Source organism: Podarcis liolepis (assembly GCF_965112155.1).
Source record: "Podarcis liolepis genome assembly, chromosome: 17".
Lineage (NCBI taxonomy): Eukaryota > Metazoa > Chordata > Lepidosauria > Squamata > Lacertidae > Podarcis > Podarcis liolepis.
This window is the reverse complement of record NC_139571.1, coordinates 10,236,008-10,257,672: the sequence shown is the minus strand read 5'-3', so window position 1 is coordinate 10,257,672 and position 21,665 is coordinate 10,236,008. Positions and strand designations below refer to the sequence as shown.

General features: G+C 46.8%; 1 protein-coding gene and 1 long non-coding RNA gene across 3 annotated transcripts in view; one reads left to right on the top strand and one right to left on the bottom strand.

Moving 5' to 3' along the window:
* The window catches only part of RAB3D (RAB3D, member RAS oncogene family), a 31,300-nt gene extending 10,275 nt beyond the window's left edge, over positions 1-21,025 (bottom strand). Inside the window, exons 1-2 of one of the 2 annotated variants that reach the window (XM_083483233.1) lie at positions 20,811-21,025; positions 10-237 (exon numbers count right to left, since the gene is read on the bottom strand). In XM_083483233.1, the coding sequence (XP_083339359.1) occupies positions 10-237 (228 nt within the window). In that variant the 5' untranslated portion in view covers positions 20,811-21,025. Of the gene's footprint in view, positions 1-9; positions 238-5,122; positions 5,400-20,810 lie in introns of those variants that run through there. The other variant, XM_083483234.1, reaches the window with a different exon arrangement.
* On the top strand, positions 5,516-8,756 carry LOC310697045. The gene is made up of 4 exons (XR_014520901.1): positions 5,516-5,603; positions 7,581-7,625; positions 7,926-8,006; positions 8,256-8,756. It is a non-coding gene; the product is annotated as an uncharacterized lncRNA (long non-coding RNA).
* Positions 21,026-21,665: the final 640 nt, after the last annotated feature.

Genomic DNA, 21,665 nt, shown 5'->3' with positions numbered 1-21,665 from the left:
GTTTCTTACCCAGATCTGCAGCTTGACTCTCTTTTCATTCCTGTAGACAGTCTTGACCTTGAAGTCGATGCCCACAGTACTGACGAAGGCCGAAGTGAAGGAGTCGTCAGCGTATCGGAAGAGGAACGACGTCTTGCCTACGCTGCTGTTGCCGATGATCAGCAGCTTGAACATGTAGTCAAAATTCTGGTCGGCGGCATCTTTGGGCGCCTGCCGGGTGTCGTTTGCAGAGGCCATCTGTGAGACAAGAGGAAGGCAGTTCAAACTCCAAGGGTCAAATTCCCACTGCTCTCTCCAGAGCTCACAGAGAAAACCAGCTCCAGAGAGTCAAGACTTTTGTTTGGCCTTCGAGTTTGACCAAACTGCTCACTGCTCCAGGAGTGGCACTTTACATGAGGTACCCAAGAAGATCAGGATTAATGCAGAGAGGGAAGCCTCAGTTTTCTAGGGCTGCCATACGTCCAGAATTTTCTGGACATCATTGGTATTCGGCCATCAAAAATTGTGTCCGGGCAGAATTTTCGGGAACTGCTTTAAATGTTAAATGTCCAGGAAAACCCAAGCGTATGGCAACCCATGCTGGAAGTGGGTTTTTTTGCTGGTTTTTTTTAAAAAAACAGCTCAACCCGCTCCCCCACCCCCAATTTTGCCAAAAAACCTCAACTCAACGTATGCGTCTGAAATTTCACTTTCTGAAATATGGCAACCCTACAGTATGCATCATGGGCATAGCAGGGGGGCTGTGTGTGCAGGGAGCAGCTGCCCACCACATCAAGTAAATAATAATAATAATAATAATAATAATAATAATAATAATAATAATAATAATAATAATAATAATAATAAGACTTAACAAAGTACAAATAATCAGAATATCTGAAATTGAAATGCTTACTGAGGCCACTTGGATAATGTTGTGAAAGGTTTTCAGCCAATCCAATAAAACTTGTTTTAGTTTAGATTTTTTTAAAGTAGGATTTTAAAAGGTGCACGTTCTTTGTAATTTTGCAAAATATACTTGTTAACTGCATAAAAGGTACTCCCTGATGTTAATTTTTTTTTTTTTTAACTTACTAGTTTTCAATTGACTGGCAGATTTTTTCCTGAGCACTTTGGGTCAAAAGAAAGTTAACAAATTTATTATTATTATTATTATTATTATTATTATTATTATTATTATTATACAGTTGTACCTTGTATCTGAAGTGTATCTGAAGAAGTGTGCATGCACATGAAAGCTCATACCTAGAACTAACTTAGTTGGTCTTTAAGGTGCTACTTGAAGGAATTTTTTTAGTTGTACCTTGGTTGACGAACGTCTTGCGACTTGAACGTTATGGCTCCCAAACACTGCAAACCCAGAAGTGAGTGTTCCAGTTTGGGAATGTTCATTGGAACCCAAACGTCTGGTGTGGCTTCTGCAGCTTCTGATTGGCTGCAGGAGCTTCCTGCAGCCAATCGGGAGCCGCACTTTGGTTTCTGAACGTTTTCGAAGTCGAACGGACTTCCGGAACGGATTCCATTAAACTTCTGAGGTACGAATGTATTTATACCCCACCCATTTAATACAACTGTTGTTGAGACATTTCATTCCGAATCTGCTAGACAGAGCCAGGCAGAGGATGGTGGCAGGTGGGTGTCCTGCTCCCACCAACATAAATCCTGGCTACGGCCATGGTATGCATGCCTCTTGTAGGAGGGGGCCCACTGAGGGGGCCTTGCCTGACCCCCACTCAAATCTTAAAGACGGCAGAACTCACAGACTCTGTTCTGAAGCTTCGATTAAAAGGAAGTGTCCCAAAACAGCATCACTTGTCCCCCTGCCCTTCACATGGTTCAATCCATAGTCATTGGCAGTAGACATAGGGATTGTGGTAGGAGATAGAGAGCGCATCATGCCACTTGTGGCAATAAAAGAGCAACGCCTGCATAAGTAGCTCTGGGCAATCTGCCATCGATTCTTGCAAAGGAACATGCCTACACCCAGTGACTCCCATTGTCCCTGCAGCTATAATATTAGAGCAATGTCTCAGGTTGCATTATAACCCCAAAGACTGAATGCTCTGGAACATGGGCCAGCAAACTAAGGCCCAGGGGCCAGATGCGGCCCACCAGGCTCGTAAATCTGGCCCGCGGACCCTGCCACTCGCTTGGTAAGTCCCGCTGGGAGCAGCCGCCATCTAAGTCCTGCCACACTCTCACATTTGCTTTCTGTCCCCATATATTGTACAGTGGTACCTCTGGATGCGAACGGGATCCATTCTGGAGCCCTGTTCGCATCCTGAGCGGAACGCAACCCACGTCTGCAGGTCATGATTTGCCGCTTCTGCGCATGCATGTGACATTCTTTTGAGCGTCTGCACATGCACGAGCGGCGAAACCTGGAAATAACCCTTTCCGGTACTTCTGGGTTGCCGCGGGACGCAACCTGAAAAGATTTAACCTGAAGTGTCTTTAACCTGAGGTATGACAGCATTGTTTTTCCTGTTTTTTGTGCACTACAAATAAAATATGTGCAGTGTGCATAGGAATTCGTTCATTATTTTTTCCCCAAAATATAGTCCGGCCCCCCACAAGGTCTGAGGGACAGTGGACCGGCCCCCTGCTGAAAAAGTTTGCCGATCCCTGCTCTGGAAGGCAGCCAGGGACAAAAACCAGGGCCATCAGTTTGAGAAAAGAGCTGGGGGCAATCTGTGTGAGTCTTTAGATCAGTGTTTCCCAACCGGTGTGCCGCGGCACACTACTGTGCCGTGAGACACCGGCTGGTGTGCCGTGGGAGGGAGGCGGGCGAGTCGGGCGGCGAGAGGCGGCGGCGGCGGCGGCGAGGATCCGCGTCGAGCCGGGGGCGGCTCCGCGGTGGTGGTGCCGAGCGGCGGGGCAGCTCGCGCAAAAGGGAGGAGCGCGAGACAGCGGAGGAGGAGGAGGCCGGCATGTCCGGGCAGCAGCAGCAACAGCAGCAGCAGCAACTCCCGGCGACGGCTCCTCCTCCGCCCGCTATCGCCGCCGCCGCCTCAGCTGCCCTCGCTCTGCTGCCTCCTCCCACCCCGGCAAGGGGAAGGGAAAAAACGTTCACTTTTGTGCGTCCCCCCCCCCCCGCGTGACGCTGCGCGCTGACGTCACGGGGCGGGGCTTTAATGGTGGTGTGCCGCGAGATTTTTTTCCGGTAAGCAGGTGTGCCGTTGCCCAAAAACGTTTGGGAAACACTGCTTTAGATCACATCCTGTGGCTGGCTATGATATCTGCAGACTTACAGGTCAAGGCAGGTGTTCTACTGGGAACGGGGATAAATTCAGTTCATCTCACGTTTAAAATGAAACCTACCCATACCTTCCGAAATGACAGGAGAACCAAAATATACGACGTCACAGGTGTGCAAGGTCAAACGTGTGGCATGGCGCTGAGCCCCCACAACATTGGGCCCGAGGCAGCACCTCTGCCTCAAAGCACTAAATAGGTAAAGGGACCCCTGACCGTTAGGTCCAGTCGTGGACGACTCTGGGGTTGCCAGCTCATCTCACTCTATAGGCCGAGGGAGCCGGCGTTTGTCCGCAGACAGCTTCCGGGTCATGTGGCCAGCATGACTAAGCTGCTTCTGGCGAACCAGAGCAGCGCACGGAAACGCCGTTTACCTTCCTGCCGGAGCGGCACCTATTTATCTACTTGCACTTTGACGTGCTTTCAAACTGCTAGGTTGGGAGGAGCAGGGACCGAGCAACAGGAGCTCACCCCGTTGCGGGGATTCAAACCCCTGACCTTCTGATCGGCAAGTCCTAGGCTTTGTGGTTTAGACCACAGTGCCACCCACGTCCCTACCAATAGTGCCACCCTATTTGGTTTCTACAGTTTTGTGCCTAGCATGCTCTCTAGAATTAATCTCCACCAGTGCTTTCTGTTATTTTAGGGAAACAGATGCATGAAGTTTTTACAGTAAGTGACACACTTTTAACATTTTTTTTGGGGGGGGAGAGAAAGTGCCAGTACTGTGTATGCTTGAGAACCCCCAGAAAAAAGCGCTGATCTCCACCTTTTCTAATATAAGCTCTCTCTGCAGGGCCAGATGTGAAAGTGGCTAGAACAATACATGCAAATTTTACATTTGCACGGTGGCCTGGCCTCGTTTCTACAGACACCAGCCTCCATCCTTCATCCGGGCAAGCAAGAGCCATTATCCAAGTTCAAGGACATATTCCAGGCAGGCAGAAACACTCAAGGAGGGGCAGTGAGGGTTGTGGCCTGGGAAGGGTGCTGAGGGAGGCCCGGGGGGGGGGGCGGCGGGCCTGACATTCCCCACCCCACCTTAACACAAAAAAACACATCCAACCTAGTTAAGGCCGCAATTCTGTTCACACCTGTAAAGAGGGCTCCAAACCTAACCTATTTACCTGGGAGTAAGCCCCACTGAATCCAACAGGACTTACCTGTGTAGTCAAGAACTTTTTTTTTTTTGATAAAATATTTATTAGAGTTTCCAATTTTTACAAACAAAAAGAAAAAAGCAAACATAAAAAAATTAAAAACACATAAATTTCACAACTTATTTTCTCATAACATATTTCCCTGACCTCCTCATACCTCCCCTTCTTGTATACCCAGTTCAAATTATTTATGCAGCAAATCCTTATCTCAAAGCATTACAGCTTAAAAAAAGAAAAACACCTTATTTTCTCTCCAACATCTTAGGTTATTATAACTTTAAATTCTTACTTATAGAAAGAAAACCATTTTAGCATATTCCTTTATACCATTACAGCTAGAAACCACTTAGTTTCAATCCAACATCATTCAACATTCCTTAATTTTACAGTATTTTTGTAAATAGTCCTTAAATCTTTTCCAGTCTTCTTCTGCCGACTCTTCACCCTGGTCACGGATTCTGCCAAGTCATTTCTGCCAGTCCCATACAGTCAATCAGCTTCATCTGCCAGTAGTCAAGAACTTTTAAAACCGTGTCCTCATTTAGAAACATGTGCTTTGGGGTGTCCCCCCCCCACGCCAAGCCTTAAGAAAAACTATTTTAAAAATCCAACAACTTTACGCTCAAGAAGCATACTGTGCAAATCTAAAGCTTGCACACTGCATTGTGCCCTTGGGTTGCCCCTAGCAAATACATTACTTTACTTACACTGGTTTGTCAGCCTTTGGACTTCCCGTTTAAGTTACGTAGATTGTCAAATCCAAAGCAGAGTCTACTTCCCCTGACGCGCACATATTCACACACAGAGAAACAGAACCCATTTCAACAGCTGCTGGTGCAAGAAGCAGCCTCTCTTCCTCTTCTCTTTGCAGACCAAACAGTGCAGAAATCCAGGAGGCAGAGGCGGCCACCTCCTTCTGACAGAGCGGAGCAGTAAATCTCCAGTCCCTAACCACATCCGGAATCCCTCTTCAGGTGTGTCACCTCAGGCTAAGAAAGCACACAGAAGGAGTCACCGAGTTCTTCCCTGTTGTGAAAGCGAGTGCAACTCCCCCCTCCAAACTATGACACATCTCGACACATCCTAAATAGCAAACAGCTGTGTTTGAACATCCACCCAGAAGGAGCCCCACCCTGGCATGACTACGGCCACCTAAGACAGTTGGAAGATGAGGAGAACCCTGCTCAGGTATAACAGAATATTTCTTTATGAAATTAGCTGTCACTATACTGCTTCTCCTCCGGGACACGGGTGGCGCTGTGGTCTAAATCACTGAGCCTCTTGGGCTTGCCGATCAGAAGGTCAGCGTTTCAAATTCCGAGCAACGGGGTGAGCTCCCATTGCTCGGTCCCAGCTCCTGCCAACCTAGCAGTTTGAAAGCACACCAGTGCAAGTAGATAAATAGGTACCATTGCAACGGGAAGATAAACGGCGTTTCCAAGAGCTCTGGCTTCCATCACGGTATTCCGTTGCGCCAGAAGCGCTGGCCACATGACCCGGAAAGCTGCCTGTGGACAAACACCGGCTCCCTCGGCCTGTAAAGCAAGATGAGTGCCGCAATCCCAGAGTCGTTTGCAACTGGACTTAACTGTCAGGGGTCCTTTACCTTTTTTTATACTGCTTCTCCTTAGGCAAAGCCTCACCTCCACTGCCTCAGGGAAAGGTATTGACTGATGGCTGTTTGTGAACAGAGTCACTGGCCAGTGTTGGAAACTCAGATATATAAGCTGGGTGCAAAATGGCTCCTTGAACTACATTTACAGCCACCAAAACAGAACGTCTAGTTTCCTTTTGGGGCCAGACGGCACAAAAGTCTTATCTTTCAATACGATTTTGGGGTTCCTGAAATTCATTCTGATTGTGCAGATAAATTGTAACTGACAGAGTTCTACAGGGTGGGTGAAAAGATCCAAGGATCCCCAGGCATGCACCTCTAGATGGTGGAGACATCACGCACCATCTTGGTGCCCAGGCATCTTCACTTGGTGTCAGAGACCAGGCTGAGGAGTACTGCTCTGATGAGGAACGCTGGGAGCCTCCCCCTCCCCCTGACCAGGATGCTGAAGCTGCCCAGGAGCAGAAGGTCAGTATAGATTTGGAACAGTGGTTTGCAGAGGGGCATAGTTCTGAAGACAAAAGTTGGGAAGAACTGGGGGGTGAACAGCAAGGTGAAGAAGAACTGGAAGAGAGAGAGCTAACAGACTTTCTCTCACTAGAAAGGTAATGGGCATACTGAAGGACAGCTGGACACATAAAGGGCCCCATTACCTTCAGTAGCTTAGGGCCTCATCAAACCTAAATCCGGCCCTGGTTCCAAATAATAATTATTGAACTATTTAATCTTCTTATCCATTACTGTCTACTCACAGTTATATTTTAGGCTAGCCAGCCTTCCCAGTATGCTAGTGATGCAGGTGTATGAGCGCACTGATACACCTGAGCCTTACCTGGTCCTTCCTCTCTGGGCTGGCTTCCCATAGCGCAGACACGCAATCCAACCAGCCTGACAGGTTTAGCTCTCTGTGGCAAAGTGCTGCTCAGAAAAGCTACCTTTCCAGTTCCCCAAGTTTGATCAGCACCCAGGCCTACTGATTCCAGCGTTTCTGAACACATCCAGTTCAGGGCCAAAGAAAACCTGGGACACAGGCAGCCTCTAGCCCCGAATTCTGCACTGAGTTCCCCCACAAGTTTTAAGTTTGGAACCGACTCTTACCAACTAAATCCCTCATACTAAGATTCATCTAAATAACCAGCTGAATAGAAGGACTCAGCTACCAGTAAGTAGTTCTACTGACTGACAAGAATGAGATAAGATACTTTGCACTTCACATTTTACTACCAGTTCGCCACTAAATCATCTCTGCACTGCAAGAATCCTTTCATATGTTTTGTATGTGAGAACCCAGATTCAGTTTCTAAGTATTCCTGGTTCACTTTTATTATCACTTCATAAAAGTCACTCCACATCTCTGACAGACCCTCCACGTGTCCCTATATTCCAGGGATAGTCCTGGATTTACAGAAGCCGTTTCAGCTACTTATTTTATTCTGAAATGTCCCGCTTTTTCCTAGGACACCCCTATCTTCATTGGAGAAATGTTGGAGGCAAATCAGCATCATTATTTATGGTTTCATTTAATGTCAATTATACTTATTTTTAATTAGGATCTTCTTGTAACCTGCCCTGGGGCATTTGGTGTCGGATGAGCTGTAAGTACAATGAATGAATAAATAAATAAGTAAATATGAATGATGTGTTTTATACTGGAATGATTCTGTGTTCTAAATTTGTTAGAAAAGCTTCATTGGCCTGAACCGGAACCAAACCAATTTCAATCCTAATGTATTCTGGGGGTGAGCGGGGGGGGGAGGAAGCAAGGAAATGTCAATTTTTTTTACCATTTTTCTATTAAGAATAAAATCACCATTGACCCCATCCAAAGCCATTCATCTTCAAAATCAAAACAATATGGGCACCCTCTTATATACATAAGTATATAATTAATATAGTTAACCCCCAGAGTATTGCAGAAGCTGACTGAGGGGCAAAATGCAGAGAAGAAAGAAGGAGAAGGAATGAAAGAGAGGCATGTAAGACAAGAGAGGGCTTGAAAGAAGGGAGGGAGGCTACAAACTGGGTGATGGGGGGGGAATAGACTGAGGAAATAAGACATGGAGAGACATCAGGGACTCAGCTACATTAGTAAAGAAAAAGCGTTTTATATGTGTTATAACACTGTGACACCAGAGAGCGCTGTGGAGTCCCATCTTTCGCCAATGTGATTTTCCACTATGAGGTTTACAATGCGTTTTCCTGAAACGCTTATTTGATGTGTCTAGATCCAGCCTGAGTCTGAAAAGACGAGTCAAGTATTGATTAAAACAGCCAACAAGAGCAGCTAGAGCATCAGACGAGGACTGAGGAGACCCAGGTTCAAATCTTCGCCGGGCCATTTCTTGGGCCAGCTCCCAGCTCCCAGTCTAACCTCCCTCATAGGTTATTGTAAGCATAAAATGGGAGGGGGCAGAACACCACCCCCGGCTTTTTGGAAGAAAGGCAAGACGTGAATGTAATGAAATAAATAAATGTGAGACGAAGAGCAATCTGCTACATCATCAACACAGATCATTGTACAGTGGAACCTCGGTTTTTGAACTTAATCCATTCCGGAAGACCGTTCAGCTTCCGAAAAGTTCAAAAACCGAGGATCAATGGCTGGCTGCAAAGTCAATGGGAAAAAATAAAAAATGTGCCTTGGAAGACATTTGGCTTCCAAAAATCGTTAGAAAACCGGAGCAGTTACTTCTGGGTTTTTGGTGTTTGGGAGCTGAAGATTGACTGCAGAGGATGGCTTGAGGTGGCTGGTGTTTTTGAAGAAAACTAAAGGGCTCAACAGACTTGCGCATGCACAGTTGGTGAGAAGTGCTGGATTTGTTAGAAGACCATTTAAACAGAGGTAAAATCAGTTATGATTAAATGGGCACAAGATGTAGGTCACAACGTTATGATGGAAGATTGGGAAAAATTATGGAAAACTGATTTAAAATTTACAGATTGTTCCCCACTGAAGGAGAATTACATGAAGATGATGTATAGATGGTACACAACACCAGAGCAGTTAGGGAAAATGTACAAAACTAGTTCAAATATATGTTGGAAGTGTAAGGAAAAGGAAGGGACATTTTATCATATGTGGTGGGATTGTAAGGTAATTAAAAAATTTTGGGAAATGATATACAATGAATTGAAGAAAATGTTCCATTTAACATTTGTTTAAAAACCCGAGGCATTTTTGTTGGGGATTGTAGGGAAAGACCTGCCAAAAAAGCTGAAAAACATCTTCAAGCATGCGACAACAGCTGCGAGAGTTCAGGTAGCACAAGGATGGAAGACTGAAGAATCCCCAACTAAAGAATCATGGCAAGAAATATTGATGGACTATGCAGAACTGGCAAAACTGACATATAAGCTACTGGACAAGGATAACTGTGACTTTAAGGATGAATGGGAACCCTTTACAAAGTATCTGAAGACGCAACAAAGTGAACTGGACTCCTTGGCAGGTTTTGAATAAACATTCACAAACTTTTTATTGAAAATAATCAGCTAAATAGTTTGAGGATCTATACAACTTTGTAACATGCAGAAAACAGCAGTCTCAGAGAAACCAAAGACTGGAACTGAGGGAAGACGGGGGGGGGGGGCGGGGGCGGGGGGGGTTGTGTGGGAGGGTGTGGGAGGGAGGAAAAATGGGGGGGAAACAAGGATGATATGTACTTGGATAATATGTCTTGTTTTAATTTTGAATAAAAAAACTTTTAAAAAGAAGAAAAAAAGAAGACCATTTAAACAAACCTTTCCATCTTCCATACTTGCATATGTATTGTGTTCCATTGGCTCTTTTAACCACTTCACTTGCATTCACTATTCTCTGTCCTCTGCTTGTGCAATTGCCAGGATAAGTTCAGGCTCAACCAATGACCTGACCCATCCCCTCCTCTTCAAGCAAAGTGCAAGGGACAAACGCACCTTTTTAAAATGCGGCTTTTTAGAGCACTGTGAAGCACAGAATAATATTTTAACTTTTGCTGAATGTGAGCCACGCTGAACACCCCGCGGAATCATTAACCACTGTAATAATTAGAACATTTAAGTACGGGTAAGATGTTAACTGTTCCTCGTGAGGTGTTCCCAGATACATTACTTAAGAGCCACAAACCTGCGGAAAAGTGCTGCAGTAGGGAATGGGAGTCAATTTAACTAGCCACGCAGATCCGTCTTTTCTTGGCAACAACACGGCACAGCTCAGCGCTGTGATAATCTTGCTGCTTCATCACCTCCCGCACATCACAGAGAGGAACAGGGAGCCAGAGGGGTTGGAGATCTCAGCATCAGCACAAACTGGGGTGGGGAAGGTTTAAATGGGGTATTTTCTTTTTAATCAATAAATACAAAACCTGCGCTGCTGAGAATGTGCAACACTGTAAGCAACTTGCTGGCATATGGCAGCACAAACTAACTTTTTGATTGAGGAGGGGTGGGTTCTTGTATACAGATAAGGTAAACTGGAGGAAAAAAATAAACAAGGACGAAGGATTCATAGTGGGAAGAGGAACACGCATTCCGAGAGCTGTAAGATTTATCACAAAATCTGGCTCCTTCAGGAGGAAGAACAGGATATGAATTTTAAAATAAAATTAGGTTTTGGAGTATCTGTTATGAGAACAATGCACAACTATTGTAGCACCAACTGGGTTCTTGTGGCACTTTGGTGTGACAGAACCACGCATCATCCTCTTTAAAAACCCAGAGGCATGCTGTTTGATGTGTCCAATTACAAATAAATAGTTTTTTTAAAAAACTTTACAGAATCACACTGCCATCTGGTACATGATAAAATTAAAAACAAAACCCAAATTTCCAGAGGACAGAATTCCAAATTCCAAAGTCAGGAAGCCTCTTGAGGTCTGTGGGCATATAAATGTGCATGGCAGTAAATTCCATTGAACTCAATGGACTCTGCTCCTATGCAGCTATGTATAGGATTGCAATGCAAGGGCCCTCATGGGACCCGGGTGATGTATCTAAAAAGGTATTCCTGGTTAATCCCGGAGAGAAAGTCAGTACAGTGCCTAATTTAATACTGGATGCCTCTCAGACTCGTGTTATTTAAAAAATAGGTTTTTTTTAAAAAAGGAATGCATTGCTCTAGTCCTCACCATGCAAACAGTGTCCCTGGGAGCTCACAGGTTGAATGCTGGAAAATGTACAGTATTTTCCATGATGATAATCAGACTACATTATGTAATCTAGGCGAATGCATGAATGACTGCATGATGAGTCTGCATAAAGATGAACCGGGTCCTGCGTGCTCTGCACTTATGACGTTGTTTTATACTAAGTTAGACTAATGTTGGTTCATCATCCAGCTTGGCGCTTGCAGTGGCCGTCAGAATCCCGAGGCAGAGGACTTTCTCAGCCCTGCTACCCAAAATGCTCAGGTCAAACTTAGGGCCTTCTCCATGCAAAGAATGGGCTCCGACGTGCAGCTGTGAGTGCACTCAAAATGCTCTATTGTTTAATTAGATTATTTGCTGCCTGCCTTTCAATGAAATGATTCTCAAAAAGACCGTGATCTGAGCCTGCAATTCTAAGAGAGCACAGCTGAAATGATCTTCTGCATCCCCTCAAGACAACAGACGATTCAGCCCCTCTTGGCGGTGGCACCTGCCCTGTGGAACTCCCTCCCACCAGATGTCAAAGAGAACAACAACTACCAGACTTTTAGGAGACATCGGAAGGCAGCCTTGTTTAGGGAAGCTTTTAATGTTTAATAGACTGTTGTATTTTAATATTCTGTTGGAAGCTGCCCAGAGTGGCTGGGGAAACCCAGCCAGATGGGCAGGGTATAAATATTATTATTATTATTATTATTATTATTATTATTATTATTATTATGAACAGCAGCAGGACATGTACATGAAATGAAGGAAAGAGGCAGGCAAAGAGAGTCATAGAATCATAAAATCATAGAGTTAGAAGGGTCCACAAGAGTCATCTAGTCCACCCCACCTGCAATGCAGGAATCTCAACTAAAACACCCATGACAGATGGCCTCCCAACCTCTGCTTAAAAACCTCCAATGAGGGAGAGTTCACCACCTCCCGAGGGAGTCTGTTCCAATGTCAAACAGCTCTTACTGTCAGAAAGTTCTTCCTAATATTTACTCGGAATCTCTTTCCTTGTAATTTGAGGCCATTCATTTGAGTTCTACCCTCCAGAGCAGGAGAAAACAAGCTTGCTCCATCTTCCATGTGGAAGCCCTTTAGATATGTGAAGATGGCCATCACACCATCTCCTCTTTTACAGGCTCAACATACCCAGACCTCCTTCAATCGTTCCACATAAGGCTTGGTTTCCAGACCCTCAATCATCTTGATTGCCCTTGTCTGCACACTTTCCAGCTTGTCAAGATCCTTCTTAAATTGTGACACCCAGAACTGGACACAGTATTCCAGGAGTGGTCTGACCAAGGCAGAATACAGGCACCATTACTTCCCTCGCTCTGGACACAATACATCTGTTGATGCAGTCTAGAATAGCATTACTTTAGCTTATTTTGCCTGTGCATCACACTCAGTGCCAGATTTACGTATAAGCTAAGCAAGCTATAGGTTAGGGCGCCACTCTCTTGGGGCCCCCCAAAAAAATTAAAGGAAAAAACCCCTGGATGTACATTTCCAAAATATAAGATAAAAACCAAATAAAATAAAACCTACATACAGTAACAGTGTTTTGTGTTGTGTAGGCTCCTATTCGTTATGTGCAAATGGCTTTAGATACCTATTAGGTCCATAAATTACCATATAGCATGTATTCAACACAAAAAAAACAGCGACAATTTGTTGTTGACAAAGGGCAGCTGGACATATAAAGGGCCCTATTACCTTCAGTAGCTTAGGGCCTCATCAAACCTAAATCTGGCCCTGATCACACTGTTGACTCATGTTAAGCTTGTGGTCTACTAAGACCCCTTAGATCCTTTCCACATGTACAACTAGTAAGCCAAATGTCCCGCATCTGGTTCTTCTTGCCTAAGTGCAGAATGCTGTATTTCTCCCTACTGAAATTCAGTTTGCCACCACACTCCAGCAGCTGTGGGCACCTTCAAATTTATCCTTTCCCCTCAAAGTAATTGCATCTTATTTCTACCCCAACGGCAACTTACTGGCTAATTAATTTGGTTTTGTTATGTCCACCTGTTCTCACTACTGTAGAAGTGACAGCTTTGCACCTGTTCCAGTTTCTCAGAGTCTGAATTTGGGTTTAAAAAAACCCCATGCAGGCAGGACAGCAAGTTCTGGGGAAGGGTGGGAAAATTATTTGCCTTTTCCTAAGATGCTTCCTGGCTTGTTTGAAGATGTGCCTTGCAGGAAACAAGCTAGGGTCATTTGAGAACTCCTCATCAAAGACCCCCAATAAGGTTAGGCCACCAACTTGCAAGGGACGCGGGTGGCGCTGTGGGTTAAACCACAGAGCCTAGGACTTGCTGATCAGAAGGTCGGCTGTTCGAATCCCCGCGACGGGGTGAGCTCCCGTTGCTCGGTCCCTGCTCCTGCCAACCTTGCAGTTCGAAAGCATGTCAAAGTGCAAGTAGATAAATAGGTACCGCTCTGGCGGGAAGGTAAACGGTGTTTCCGTGTGCTGCTCTGGTTCGCCAGAAGCGGCTTAGTCATGCTGGCCACATGACCCGGAAGCTGTCTGCGGACCAATGCCGGCTCCCTTGGCCTATAGAGTGAGATACGCGCCACAACCCCAGGGTCGTCCACGACTGGACCTAACGGTCAGGGGTCCCTTTTCCTTTACCGACCAACTTGCAACTTCCACTGGTGAATCCAGAGACGCTCATATGATTCTGCAGCAGAGCAGGCACTTGTGGCTTCTTATACACACAGAGCACTAATAGGAAAACGTACTGCCTCTTCTGCCTCCAATCCCAAGTACAAACACTGAACAGCATTCAGAAAAAGATAACCTATGTAAGTGCAGCACCTAAATCAAGTTACAACAGTACTGTACATGCATAGGGCAAGGCTGAGAAGGGCAGGTTTATTTTGTTCTCAGGCTATGTGCAAAGCAATATTGCAAAAAGAGCAGGCAGGATTCATTTCCTGCCTGCTCCTCCATAACAACATGAAGCAATAGGTCTGCTCTCTTCTGAGCACAGAAAGGGAGACCTTGAAATGTGAGCTCTCTGTCAAAAATAGGCTAGTCCCTTTTCTAGGAAGCAGAGTATGTGCAACCCTCTTTGAGCCAGGGCTGACCTGGACTGTGCCACTCTTGCCACACCTCTTGCTCTCCTGTGCCTTATCCAACAAAGCCTTATCATGGAGAAGCAGTGACAAGCAGAACAAAGCAGATCGGAAGAAGCCCTACGGTTCCCCTCTATTAAGTTGTGAGTGGACATAGCAGGCGACACAGAGATTTCTCCAAATGGTTCTTTAGAGTAAGCTGGAACTGAACTGAACAGTTCAGCCCATACCTGTCAACTTACAGATTTAAAAATAAGGGACCAGCAGCCTCGAAAATAAGGGATCAGCAGCCAAAATAAGGGATTTTCCCAGCACAGGTATGTTCAACTTCTGAGCCCCTCCAACCCAAAGGCAGAAAGCCCAGCCAGCAGCCAAACGAAGCCTCAAGCGGTGGTTCCCACAGTGCAGCAACCCGGCAAAGGGGATGCAGCAAGGAAAACCACCGTCACCTCTCCGCTGGGAAGCGCTGAGCAAAGGCGAGTCCCCAGGCAACGCGGCCGATTTGATTGGCACAAGGCATGCAAGCTCCACCCCACAGTCGTTCTTAGACTTCTTATTGGGTGAGCAACACAGCCAAGCAACACAGTTGGAGCCTCTCTCCTCCCTGGCCGGCAGGCAGGCAGGGAGGGAGAGGAGCTGCTTCCTTTGAAACCCGGGAAATTTAAGGGACATCATCAATAAGGGACAGCAGCGGGACACAGCGCTGGGATAAGGGACTTTCCCGCCAAATAAGGGACGGTTGACAGCTATGGCTTAGCCGGCCTGCTTTTATAGGCAGCCAGCTGTCAGCCTTGTAACAACAACAACCCAGGGTTTCCTACCTAAATTAACTTATGTGGACCTGAGTCAAAACGATATACACAATACCCCTGGTGGCCAGGGTGAGAACTTCAATACATAACTCTCTCTTTAGCTGCAAATGAGGCTCAACACATCATCAGGGGAACAGGTGCATTCTGGATTGATCTGCAGAAACATCGAAATGGTGGCATAATATGAATGAGGGGGGAAATATTGTGAGAAGGTGAATTTGGTGGGGAAATGGTTTTTGTAAGCAGAAATTATGTGCAGGGATCTGGGAAGGAGATTAAGCAGGAATGCCAGTGGGGCAGAAGAGTTGGAACTGGTTTAAATTGTTCTATAAGAACATAAGAAGATCTCCAGCCAGATGGGTGGGGCATAAATAATAAAATTATTATTAAAAATTATTATCTATCTAATTCAACATTTGGTCCAGGCAGATTGGAATGAATCTGCCCTTCCCTGTTTGTCTCTAGCATCTAGTAACTTACAAGTATACTGTACTACAGCTTTGGATATATTATGGGCAACAGAAGGACATGCAGGAACAATACTGGTTGGAGCATCCTCACATTTTTTAGGAACTGCTGACAATGTATAAATCACCATAGGGGTAAGGTAAAGGGACCCCTGACCATTAGGTCCAGTCGTGGCCGAGTCTGGGGTTGCGGCGCTCACCTTGCTTTATTGGCTGAGGGAGCTGGCGTACAGCTTCCAGGTCACGTGGCCAGCATGACTAAGCCGCTTCTGGCGAACCAGAGCAGCGCACGGAAACGCCGTTTACCTTCTACTTGCACTTTGATGTGCTTTCGAACTGCTAGGTAGGCAGGAGCTGGGACTGAGTAACGGGAGCTCAGCCCGTCGCGGGGATTTGAACCGCCAACCTTCTGATCGGCAAGTCCTAGGCTCTGTGGTTTAACCCACAGCGCCACCTGCGTCCCTTCACCATAGGGGAGTGCTACGTAAATAGTAAATCTGCATTTGCAAAGTATCTTGGGAACAGTGCATTTCAAAGAGCTGAACATATATATATTGTGTGTGTGTGTTTTGAAATTAATTCTACACATTTCTGTCCCACGCTTCAGCTGTGAATGACTCCCAGAACACCTAACAATCCTTTAAAAATGAAAATCAGGAGCAAAAATGCAAACTTTAAAACAACAGAAACAGATATTAAAACCAGAGCCAAGTAAGATCCAAACTGTTCTCAGTACATCATCTAACAGGTCTTCACCCAGCGCCAAAAGGATAACCAAATTGGTGCACAACGTTCATTTATACAGAGGCCCAGGATGTTGTAAAGGGAGCCTAAGTACAACAATTCAACAAGAAACACAGTTAAAAATAATCCTACAGCTATAAAGCTGTATAGTCAGTTATAATAATATTAAACACCTGCAACCAAATTAAGCCTTCGGAGTGCATACCTGAGAGAACAAAACTATATGGCCTAAATATAGCTAACCTCAGGGCCAGGGGGCAGAAATTTATGTAGATGGCCCTCCTATGAACCTTCAGAGATTTCTCATGGCACAATGAAGGAGTTTCAGACAGGTCTTTCCAACAGATCTCCAAGGGTTATACAGTACAGTGGAACCTTGGTTGTCGAACTTAATCTGTTCCAGGAGTCCGTTCGACTCCAGGGACCGTTCAAAAACCAAGGCGCAGCTTCTGGTTGGCTGCAGGAGCTTCCTGCATTCATTTGGAAACCACGCTGAATGTTTGGCTTCCGAAAAACGTTTGCAAACCGGAACACTCACTTCTGGGTTTGCGGCGTTTGGGAGCCAAAACGGACGAGTACCAAGGCGTTCGACAACCAAGGTACGACTGTACTGTCGTTGATACATGTTGTCCATTTAGCTCTTCTGAATCCTACAGCCATAGTCTAAAACCTTTTACTGGTTTGGGTGCCCGGCCAAAAATTTGTGGTCACCAAGCCCCTTACCCCAAAGGGTGGGATCTTGTCCCTATTTTTATTTTACATGCCTCTTGATTGTAATAAAACCTCAAGGTGGATAAAGAAAGAAAGAAAGAAAGAAAGAAAGAAAGAAAAGAAAGAAATTATTGGGGTGGGGGGGTTTGAAAACAAGTATTTAAAACATCCACAAATAATTAAAATCAAAAACAAGGTAAAACCAGATTAAAACACTGCATTTTGGAGAACAACCCCTTGCATTGGTAGAACTGTGTTGCACATTTGGAGCATGGAAACTCTCATGATGCCTTTATTCAATCTGATTTTCGTTAATTCTGATTAACTGCTCATTTAAAAGAGGTGTGGTTGTGGATTTTAAATTGTTGGTTTTGTGTGAGTGTTTCTGCACACTGCCTGATGAGGAAACTGGTCCCGACAGGCAGGATAGAAATCTGGAGCCGGAAAGGGAGACAAGGACCGCCCCTTACATTTTATGCTACCTTGCTGCAGTTGTGGGGATGCTTGAAGGCCTCAGGAAGGCAAAGCCAAACTAGAAGACCTGGCCTTCCTTTCTGGGATATGATGGACAGGGCTTAACTTTCGGCTGCTGTGCTTCTGAGAAGCTTGCAACATGTGCTTCAGGAGTGCAGAAGGAAAGCAAGCCCAGTGTGCTTCCAACTGTGGACTTGCAACTGCAGGGCAATCCCCTGACTGCTTCTCCAGCCCCCAAGGCTGGAAGTCTGAGGTTCATCCTGCTTGCCGGAAGGACGCACAACATTTGCCATGATGAGAGGCACTGTGGACCCTTGCCCATAGTCATTAGTGCTAACTGTTTAAGACTGGTTCCCCCAGGACACTGCTTAGCTCCACAGCAGATAATTAAATTGGATTGCCACTGAGCAAAAAACCAGTGGCAAAACCTGAGTGTCAAAAAGTGTCACAGGGCCATGCTGTGAAAAGCAGCCCCCCTCCCTCTGCACGGCTGGAGTCTAACCAAAATCCAGGCCTTCCTTATTGCCACAGATAGCTTCCATGGCAAGAAGTAGCTGAAGGCTGCTGTGCACATTTGTCTATGACTGACAATGGAATGCTCCACTGTGCATTAATAATAATAATAATAATAATAATAATAATAATAATAATAATAATTTATTTATATCCCGCCCTCCCCAGCCAAAGTTGGGCTCAGAGCGGCTAACAACAGTGAAAATAGCACAGTTTACATAAAATCACTGTCAATTAATTGAAACACATTCTAAAATCAATTCAGAGTCAAATTAATGGCAACCATTGGGCTAGAGTTCTATGAGGATTACAGAAGGAGAGAGGGGGTCAGACTGTGCCCTGGCCAAAGGCCTGGTGGAACAGCTCTGTCTTGCAGGCCCTGCAGAAAGATGTCAAGTCCCCCAGGGCCCTAGTGTCTTGTGACAGAGCGTTCCACCAGATCGGGGCCACGGCCGAAAAAGCCCTGGCTCTGGCTGAGGCCAGCCTAACCTTCCTGTGGCCCAGGATCTCCAAGATGTTTTTATTTGAAGACCGTAAGGTCCACCGTGGGACATAGCAGGAGAGGCGGTCCCGTAGGTACGAGGGTCCTAGGCCATATAGGGCTTTAAAGGTTAAAGCCAGCACCTTAAACCTGATCCTGTACTCCACTGGGCGCCAGTGCAGCTGGTATAGCACCGGGTGAATGTGATCCTGCGGCAAGGACCCCGTAATTTAGGGAGGGGGCAGCGAGGTAAAATGAGAGTGTGTATTGTGCAGGTAGCCCAACTTATCAAATGGTTATCAAACGGTAACAGGGCTTAATTTGAACCTGATCACAACGCCAGGAACATGGCAGGTGCAACATGCCTTTCTAGTAAACAGCCACAACCACTTCTGCCAGCAGATGGGGGAATGAATGACAGAATGCTTCTCCATTCAAACGCAGAAGGATGCTAAGTTAGAACACCTCCCCCCTCTCGACCAACAGACAGGGTTTGGACATTCAGGGATTTATTTTTATTATGGATAGTCAAGTTTTCCAAAACCTCACATACTGTCTGAAGTGCTACAATGCAGATGCAGCTTTAACACCTGGGTAAGAAGGCCTTAGACTTGGATGCAGGTGGCGCTGTGGGTTAAACCACAGAGCCTAGGGCTTGCCAATCAGAAGGTCGGCGGTTTGAATCCCCATGACAGGGTGAGCTCCTGTTGTTCGGTCCCTGCTCCTGCCCACCTAGCAGTTCGAAAGCACATCAAAGTGCAAGTAGATAAATAGGTACCGCTCCGACGGGAAGGTAAACAGCGTTTCCGTGCTCTGCTCTGGTTCGCCAGAAGCAGGTTCGTCATGCTGGCCACATGACCCAGAAGCTGTACGCCGGCTCCCTCGGCCAGTAAAGCGAGATGAGCGCCGCAACCCCAGAGTCGTCCACAACTGGACCTAATGGTCAGGGGTCCCTTTACCTATTAAGAAGGCCTTAGACTTGGGCTTATTTTGTTGGGCTTTAATAAAACAAATAAACAAATGATTGAATACTTCTCGAATTTGCCATCGTGGCCTTTGTATGTGTGCATGGCAACACTGCTCTCAAGCTGTAGCCAAGCCTTGCCCATCGTGGTGCCCTCCAGATAATGCCAGGCTACAAAACCTCTCCCCATCATCCCTGAGCTTTGGCCATGCTGGTTGGGGTTGACAACATCTGGAAAGCACCTCAATGAGGAATTTTAAAAAGTCAAAGCCCTAAATGCCAATTGCAATATAGGGTAACGAAAAAGATGCATAAACCTAGACCTACATTGGCTTATCTGTGTACCCCACCCAAGCTGTCCTGGCTTTGGGAATGCCCCTTTGAATTACTGAAAGCCAGGAAGAGGCATTCAGTTCTGCAGGTGCCCTGCCCACCCCAGCGAGCACGGCCTGGAACTTATATATTTACATACATATTTAGCTTGCTACTGCCTAGCAAGTTCTGGCCACCTGCCAGGAGCATCAGATGTTCAACTTCCTGAAACCACCTTCCTAGCTATAGGAAGCGGTTGCCAACTAATCACAAGAGGCCAGGCACGTCCTGCTCCTGCGCCTTTCGCGACAGAACTCAGCAGGTGAACCTCTATGCACCATGGGGCTGGATTCGGCAGGTGATAAGCACTGTCACCTGCTGGTCTCCGCACATCCCGGCTGCTGCCAAAAGCATAGAAGAGGCTGGTTTTTTGTTGTTTTTTTTAAAAAGGAGGGGCCAACTCATACCCCCTTCATTTTTGGAGTAAAGCCCACACTGCCTTTGTTTCTTGACTCAGGTGCTGAACTGGGTCCAACATTGTCCAGGGGCAGAATTAATCTCCCTCCTGCATCCTTTCCAAAAAGAGGGGTGGCACGGAAACCTCGCTGGCCAACGCACCCCCAGCTTCAAAATAAAGACAATGCCATTCAGGCACCCGTTCCTGATCTCTTTATCTTTGGTCTCTAAATCGTGCTGCCCAAATATTCCCCACTAACCGCATTATTATTATTATTATTATTAGGGGAGAAAACCCGCGCGCCCACATAATCGCTAATCCGGAGCTCGCCTCCGCTGCCCCCAAAAACCAACGCCTTTTCTCCTCCGGCTGCGCCTGGCGGATCCAGCCCGAAGACTCTCCAAAGAGGCGTTTCTCTCCCGGGCAAGGCGGCTCTCCACCAGCGCGCAGGGAAGGCGGGTAGGTCCAAAGCCGGCTGCGCTATTGCGCGACGCAACCCCCCAAGCCCTGTCTTGGCATCACCTCGCCTTTGGTCTCCCAGGGAGGAGCTGCCTCGCCGCCACCCCTTGCAAAAAACAAACAGCACTCCCAACTCCCTCAGGATGAATGAGCAAGCAAAAATAATCACAACGAAGACGCAAAGTTACCTTTTTTGCTGCGGGGGGCGCGGAGCCTTTTGGGGCTTTTCCTGCCGCAGCTGCTGCTGGAAGTTGCTTCTCCGCCTCCCCAGCCGGATGTCGGAGTCTTTGGAGGCAGCGGCAGCTCCTGGCTTGCGCGCACGAGAGCGGAGCCTCCCTGGCGAAAGGAGGAAGGTGTGCCCGGGCTGCCTTTCCGCTGCAGACCTCAGCAATCGACCTTCCACATCACCCAGCCACTCCCTCTCGGAGCGGGTAAGGAGGGGAGGGCGGCGGCGGCGGCGAGAAGCGCGCAGCCTGCCTGCCTGCCTGCCTGCTTGCTTTCGTCCGTGCGCCCTCGCCCATGTCTTGGCTTGGCTAATGTTGGGAACATGCGCGCCGCCTGCAAGCAGGAGCCGGGCTGCAGAAAACGCCCAAGGCGAAGCCTGGTGTCAGGGCCGGACCAAGACGTTTTGGCGCCTGAGGCGGAACACAAAACGGAAGAAGCGGAGAAGAAAAATCTACATCAGGAACAAGGGGCGCCCTATAGAGGCGCCACGGTGGAGGTAGTTTGCTGAGGAGGAGGCAGATCTGGCCACCAAAAAGAGTATCCGCTTGGTGGCCAGATCTGCTGTCCCTGTGGATCCTGCCACCCGAGGCAGCTGCCTCACCTTGCTGCTAAGGTGGGCCAGCCCTGCCCGCTGTACCTTTGCTTCAGCCAGACCTACAATCCCAGAGGTTCTCCTATCCCCACCTGCACAGAGTGCACCCAATTCACCCGCAAAGAGAGAGAGAGGTTTTATGGTTTCTTATTATTTATTAGATGTGTTAGTCACTTTATCATGTCCTTACCCTGCTGACCTGGGAGTAAGCGCACTTGAATCCAAT